A 7,902-nucleotide genomic window follows, 5' to 3' on the forward strand; every position below is an offset into this window, starting at 1 on the left:
CTTTACGGTATCTATCTATCTATCTATCTATCTATCTATCTATCTATCTATCTATCTATCTATCTATCTATCTATCTATCTATCTATCTATCTATCTATCTATCTATCTATCTATTATTAGACTTCGACGACCCTTGTGGTTTTGGGTCTCCCTCGGTATCCGGAACACGTGTCTCCTCAATCGCATAAACGGCTCTCCTTTGCGTATATGCCTCGGAGTTTAATGAGTGCCCCTTGGAATACGGATCGTGTGCACCTTTACTTTCATAAACGGTGCCCAGCAGGTAACAGCGCCCACTCAGTATCAACAGAGTTCGATAACCGGGGGATAGGTAAAAGGTAGTCCCTTGGTGACTGTGGACGCCTATATGTCACCTACTGGATGGGACATCTATCTATCTATCTATCTATCTATCTATCTATCTATCTATCTATCTATCTATCTATCTATCTATCTATCTATCTATCTATCTATCTATCTATCTATCTATCTATCTATATGCTCCGTTCATATTTTCTTCGTGCTATGAATTTATGTACTATTATTTTACTGTCCGGAGGTGGTCACTTCTTTGTGGCAATTTCTCCGGTTAAACTATAGGACATTGCGACAATGTCCTGGATAAAGCAAAATCAGAAAACGGCTGGACAAATTAAGATTTATTTATTTATTACACCGTGGAAAGTGACACAAAAAATTGTTCCAATTACTTTCTTATTTCGAGTCAATTTTTAAGAGTTTACATTTTTTTTTACAGTAAAATACCTAAACAGTTCTATTCTCTCCGTTTCGGTTTTTTCTGTATAGCGCGCTACCCTGAGTGCGGGCGCAGAGCGCTGTGACAAGTTCGCAGGTAAAATACCAAGATTGATGGAAATATAAAAACCAAATCATCGCCTTGCCTTGGACTGGTAACCTGTTAGCTTCACAACCATTTACAAGCTCAGACTTTGTGAGATTTGATACTCGCGGTTTTGAAACTCGTGCCCATTCAGACAGCCTGATTGTTGTCCCGTTAGTAATCCAAAGAGCACCGAGCTGTGTCTCAGCTTGCCACGTCATTACTACCCCCACCCTGCATGTAGACGGCTTGGAGGTCTCCGTGCTCGACCACATGAGCCAGTCTGTGCCCAGCTATGCCAAGACAAATATTTTCCATCTTTCTTATCTGTAAAGCAGTGTGACGCCGACAAAGCTGGAACTGCCTTATAGCACCAGGCGCTCGGTGAATGCACTGTGTAGGCGTGGGTGCGCGCGCGCGCGTTCGCGTGTGTCTTCTTAATTGAAACAGCAACCTTGTTTGGTGGACTTTCTTTCTACTGGACATTTTAGCCGTTCACAACCTTTCACCATTACTTCCCAAAGCAAAACGGACTTTTTAGCGCTTGCTTCTCGGATCTTCCAGAGGAAGCGGCTCGTCGCTGCGGTAGTTGGCATCGTCATGGTTTTGATTCTTATTATAGCGATTCCACTGCTAGTTCAGAGCTCCAAGACTACAGCGCACTACGAGATGATGGGAACTTGCAGGATGATTTGCGACCCTTATAACCCCAAAGCCAGTAGCACAGCAGTAGAAGTAATGCAAGATCTTAGTGCCATCCCACCTCCGCCTTTTCTTCAAGGGATTAAAGGGGAACCGGGACGACCTGGAAAACCCGGGCCAAGAGGTCCTCCCGGAGAACCTGGTCCGCCTGGTCCAAAGGGACCACCGGGTGAAAAGGGGGATTCCGGAAAACCGGGATATCCAGGACTTCCAAGTATAGGTGGCACTGAAACAGGAGTGGTAAACACAGCGGTGAGTGGCACCAAGATAGCATTTTACGTGGGTCTGAAAAGCCCTCACGAAGGGTACGAAGTTCTGAAATTCGACGACGTTGTAACTAACTTGGGAAATCATTACGATCCATCTACGGGCAAGTTTACCTGTCAGGTCTCTGGAATCTACTTCTTTACTTACCATGTGCTGATGAGAGGAGGCGACGGAACCAGCATGTGGGCAGACCTGTGCAAAAACGGACAGGTTAGTAGAAATGGCGTGGGAGCGGCACACGTGCGTGTCCTTGTCTGTCACGACAGCGGCAAGCTCATCATGTCGCTAGAAACACATAGGCGACTCCAGCACCTGTTACCTGATGATGTGATTTTGCTTCAAAAGCTGTCACGTCTCATTTGAGTTTTTCTTTTAGGAATCACTTCATAAATGGTTAGAAAATGCGAACTGAACTTTTCTCTGGGGATTTCAGTTTCCCCTCGCTTAAGAAAAGTTACCGGGCGACACTAAATCGACCAGGATGTGCGCGAGTGTGTCCATCCCGGGGATGTCGCTCGGCAGCCACCAGTGCTGACGGCGTACCCGACCCGTGGCACCATAAAATAGATGGACGCACATCTCGACTGAAAGAAATGCACAGAAAAATAATGATCTGGTTTGTGAACGCTTCAAAGTATAATACTTTGGTAGAAGTTTTGAATGAACGGATAATAAACTTTAAGAAATTATACCGAGTTAAAGTTAGGTTGACTCCATAACATGCCATTTTCTAAGCATGCTTAATTCTGAGCAGGGTCGCGTGGAGCAATTCATTTGAATGAGAATTTATTTGCGCTAGAAACGATGAATAAATAATACATATTTTTTAAATATTAATTTGTTTATATTTAGGATAAAAAGATAATTAAATTAGTCACCATCCGTGAGTAAATACGATCATTTCCGATTTGAGCTTACTACTATACCAAGATGATATTAATGCTTTATAATGTGTGTATTATATAAATATATGAGTACCTTGTGTGTCGGGCACTCTGCTCTTGGCCGGCTTACTATAAGGTGAACATTTATTGGTTCACTCGCATGTCAATAATAGTCGATACCTTGACAATATAACAATATATACTCTATGTGTGGGTATGTACACATAAATATGAAAATAGGTTTATATTTTTATGTATAAGTGGTGTAAATATATATATATATATATATATATATATATATATATATATATATATATATATATATATATATATATATATATATAAATACATACATATATGCTTGTGTGTGTACACCCACACCTACATACACACACATAGCGTCATCAACTAGTAAATATAATGCTATAAAATGATATTAATAACTATGTGTACGCTTTCTACATTCTTCTTCTACGTATTGAATCAAATTAAATTTTCAACAGCTGATATATTGTTTACATATATTTTAACGTAAAATATACTATCAGCACTTTCGAACTGACAACATGTTAATTCTAGATTTTTTTTGCGTAGTGAAAACACATTAAAGGCACGGCAGCGCCGCGGGTAGGGGTAGGTGCCACCACCGAGCTTCTGGTTGCTCGATCCGTTCTCTAGTGTGACCTGCGACTGATGCCGCGTATTCGTCCAGATGCTGATTCCAGCCTTGAGCAGCTGCAGACTCCGCGGTTTCCTGCTGCGTCTCTCTTCAAGCAGACAAGTGTCTTTCGAGTAATTCGTTTAGGACTCCATAGAATAAAAGCAGGAAATCCAGAAGACGAAAGTTTATTGTTCCGAAAAGTAACCTTATAATACATTTAAATGTATTACTATGTAAAACCTTATATTACACTTCTTTAGTACGTTTAAAAATACTACTAATATACTACTAATAATAATAATATTTAATAACAATTCACATCGGGTTTCTGTTTCGATCACACGAATGCCTTTGTGGAATATACGACATATACCTAAGTGAGTAGTTAGTGAGCTGATAGACTTCTGGACATTAATTTAGTTTCTCAGATTTACTCGCTTAGCCTCATCATCTCGAGTTCTACAGAGCAACCTACGCAAGGCGGTGGGAGATGGCGACACTCATTGACTCGGACTCTTCGCACCCTGTAAAGGGTGTTTTATTATTTGTTAGTGACTGGAATGGATATAAGAACGCACCTCAGGTGTGGTCTGATTGATGTAAATCCCGAATGAAAACATATTCATGAACGTTACAGATATCTCAACATCTTGCTAACAAAAAAACAAAGACATACGAAAATAAAATTCATAAACACTACAATCGAACTCTTGGCCTGTGCATTTCTACATTGCCTTTAAGTAAATGTACAGCGCAAGAACATTACGTGGGTACGTTTTGTTATGTCAAAGATAAGATGGCCATTCTAAAGAAAGAAGAAACGTACATGAAAATGGAGTAAACACAGCTAATGGTCAAGGTGCTCATTCATAGCAGATTGAAAGTTTAATTTGTTTATTATAAATTCACTAATCAAACAGACTTATTTAAAGAAATTGGTGTATAAGTGATGTTCTATGTTTTATAAGATATTGATGTCTGGTAGGAAAATGTAGAAGTAGAAAGAGCAGATTAGAGTAGAAAGCCTGCTTGTGAATGTTTTAAATGTGCTATAGACTGATGTCTGTTAATATGACTTTTAACTGTTACATAATTTAAAAATATCTATCTATCTATCTATCTATCTATCTATCTATCTATCTATCTATCTATCTATCTATCTATCTATCTATCTATCTATCTATCTATCTGTCTGTCTATCTGTCTGTCTGTCTGTCTGTCTGTCTGTCTGTAAACTAAAGCCTTACGTATCCATTATACAGTGCCTTACATATGCTTACATTATATAGTGCCTTTCATATCTATCTATCTATCTATCTATCTATCTATCTATCTATCTATCTATCTATCTATCTATCTATCTATCTATCTATCTGTAAACTAAAGCCTTACGTATCCATTATACAGTGCCTTACATATGCTTACATTATATAGTGCCTTTCATATCTATCTATCTATCTATCTATCTATCTATCTATCTATCTATCTATCTATCTATCTATCTATCTATCTATCTATCTATCTATCTATCTATCTATCTATCTATCTCTGAGGCCAGGGATCTGCACTGGCAATTGGAAGGTTGCCAGTTCGAATTCCGTAAATGCCAATAGGGACTCTGCTCTGTTGGGCCCTTGAGCAAGGCGCTTAACCTGCAATTGCTGAGCGCTTTGAGTAGTGAGAAAAGCGCTCTATAAATGCAAAGAATTACTATCTATCTATCTATCTATCTATCTATCTATCTATCTATCTATCTATCTATCTATCTATCTATCTATCTATCTATCTATCTATCTATCTATCTATCTATCTATCTATCTATCTGTCTGTCTGTCTCTCTGTCTGTAAACTAAAGCCTTACGTATCCATTATACAGTGCCTTACATATGCTTACATTATATAGTGCCTTTCATATCTATCTATCTATCTATCTATCTATCTATCTATCTATCTATCTATCTATCTATCTATCTATCTATCTGTCTGTCTGTCTGTCTGTCTCTCTGTCTGTAAACTAAAGCCTTACGTATCCATTATACAGTGCCTTACATATGCTTACATTATATAGTGCCTTTCATATCTATCTATCTATCTATCTATCTATCTATCTATCTATCTATCTATCTATCTATCTATCTATCTGTCTGTCTGTCTCTCTGTCTGTAAACTAAAGCCTTACGTATCCATTATACAGTGCCTTACATATGCTTACATTATATAGTGCCTTTCATATCTATCTATCTATCTATCTATCTATCTATCTATCTATCTATCTATCTATCTATCTATCTATCTATCTGTCTGTCTGTCTGTCTGTCTCTCTGTCTGTAAACTAAAGCCTTACGTATCCATTATACAGTGCCTTACATATGCTTACATTATATAGTGCCTTTCATATCTATCTATCTATCTATCTATCTATCTATCTATCTATCTATCTATCTATCTATCTATCTATCTATCTCTCTGTAAACTAAAGCCTTACGTATCCATTATACAGTGCATTACATATGCTTACATTATATAGTGCCTTTTATATCTATCTATCTATCTATCTATCTATCTATCTATCTATCTATCTATCTATCTATCTATCTATCTATCTATCTGTCTGTCTGTCTCTCTGTCTGTAAACTAAAGCCTTACGTATCCATTATACAGTGCCTTACATATGCTTACATTATATAGTGCCTTTCATATCTATCTTTCTATCTATCTATCTATCTATCTATCTATCTATCTATCTATCTATCTATCTATCTATCTATCTGTCTGTCTGTCTGTCTGTCTCTCTGTCTGTAAACTAAAGCCTTACGTATCCATTATACAGTGCCTTACATATGCTTACATTATATAGTGCCTTTCATATCTATCTTTCTATCTATCTATCTATCTATCTATCTATCTATCTATCTATCTATCTATCTATCTATCTATCTATCTATCTATCTATCTGGTGTTACAATATAAAGTTTACAGTTCCTCATGAAAATGAGTTTTTAGATAAGACATAAAGACTGACCTATAATAATGTGTAAAGGTCACTTACTTTCTTAAAAGTTGTTTAATAAGGAAAATATTTAAATAAAATATAGAAAAATCCAAGATATAACGATTACAATGGTTACACGTTTGCAGAGTTTCTATGAAGTTAATTGTATTGTAAATAATCTTAGACGAAACCCACAATGCTCAGTGTTTGAGCGTAATTGATGAATGTCAGTGAGTTTTGATTTGAACTACTAAAGCTAAAAAAGTGAATTAAATAAAAGGATTAGCTCTAAATGACACGATCCTGCGATATTTGAATTTGTACCCTCGAGTGTCCGATGTTCACGTCTTTATTTCTTTGCCTTCATAATTAAGCCGCCAAGCTCCTTCCAAATCATCCCAAATGTTGTCTCCTCGGAGTAGAGTTCAGCGGCTTTTCGTTAAAGTTGTCAGGTTTTGCCTCAGTGCCTAACGGTGTTCTCACTTGATGGTGTGTGTGTGTGTGTGTCTGCCTGCAGGTCCGAGCCAGCGCCATCGCCCAGGACGCGGACCAGAACTACGACTACGCCAGCAACAGCGCGGTGCTGCACCTGGACTCGGGGGACGAGGTGTACGTCAAACTGGACGGTGGGAAAGCCCACGGAGGCAATAATAACAAGTACAGCACTTTCTCTGGTTTCATTTTGTATCCCGATTAAACATCTGAAAGAAGACGTTCTCGTGTCACACGTTCACTTTAGTAAGTGTATCTCCGACGGGTCCTATATATGCTTCTTTTTTTCTTTTTTGGATTAATTTTGTACTTTATTGTGGAAAAAGTGAAAAAGATGTCACTTTCTTCGTAGGTTTGCGGATATAAGCAGTAAAGACGCACAGCCTCTGAGATTCTTTGAATGTGACCATATTTTGCTTGGCAAGTTTATGGTGTTATCTATTTGAAAAGCTAAATGAGAAACTCAAAAAGTTTTTAATAAAATAATAAAAGTAAGAAAGTAACGATTAGGAAGAAAAGACATCTGAAATCCTGGTGTTTCTACTTTTGGAGAGTCTACATGTCATTTAACGGCGATCAATTAGACAACTGTTATTGAATTCCATTCAGACGTGTACATCTTTAAATAATTCAACTTTAAATAAACATTATGTTTTCTAAGAAGTGTCCTGTTGGATTTTTTTTTTCTAAGTTTACACCAATATCGCACTTGAACCTCATTCTCTTATATAAAAAAAAAAGATCCAATTCTTTAGGGAGCAGCTATGAAAAATGAAGTTTTAGAGACCTGACATAAATATAAATGTCTGTAAGGCACACACTGGGCAAGAAAGTCATCATGGAAACAAATAGGCAATATTAACTTCTATGATATAATCCTAAAATACAATTCTTGAACCGAGTTCAGTCAGATTCAGGGAGGTGGTGGTAGCAGCCTTTCGTGACAGCACTGAGTATAAGGCAGGAGCCAGTCCACCACAGGGCCCACTCACACAAGGGGGCAGTTTGGAATCACCAGTTAGTCTAACCTAAAAATAATAAAGCATCAGAAGCAGAACTCCA

General features: G+C 37.7%; 1 protein-coding gene across 2 annotated transcripts; it reads left to right on the forward strand.

Annotated features, from left to right (window-relative positions):
* The first annotated feature begins 1,127 nt into the window (after window positions 1-1,127).
* Window positions 1,128-7,503, forward strand: c1ql2 (complement component 1, q subcomponent-like 2). Of its 2 annotated transcripts, XM_028807969.2 has the most exons (3): window positions 1,128-2,021; window positions 6,866-7,086; window positions 7,193-7,503. In XM_028807969.2, the coding sequence occupies exons 1-2, from the start codon at window positions 1,443-1,445 to the stop codon at window positions 7,043-7,045; spliced, it is 759 nt and encodes a 252-aa protein (XP_028663802.1). In that variant the 5' UTR covers window positions 1,128-1,442; the 3' UTR covers window positions 7,046-7,086; window positions 7,193-7,503. The 2 variants fall into 2 exon arrangements, with proteins under 2 accessions (XP_028663802.1, XP_028663801.1); XM_028807968.2 differs by having other exon boundaries at window positions 6,866-7,503.
* The last annotated feature ends 399 nt before the right edge of the window (window positions 7,504-7,902 follow it).

This window comes from Erpetoichthys calabaricus, chromosome 8, assembly GCF_900747795.2.
Source record: "Erpetoichthys calabaricus chromosome 8, fErpCal1.3, whole genome shotgun sequence".
Classification (NCBI taxonomy): Eukaryota; Metazoa; Chordata; class Cladistia; order Polypteriformes; family Polypteridae; genus Erpetoichthys; species Erpetoichthys calabaricus.

Coding starts and splice junctions, on each gene's coding strand:
- c1ql2 (XM_028807968.2), top strand. CDS start 1,443: ATGGTTTTGATTCTTATTATAGCGATTCCACTGCTAGTTCAGAGCTCC. Junction 2,022..6,865: donor ACCTGTGCAAAAACGGACAG/GTTAGTAGAAAT, acceptor GTCTGCCTGCAG/GTCCGAGCCAGCGCCATCGC.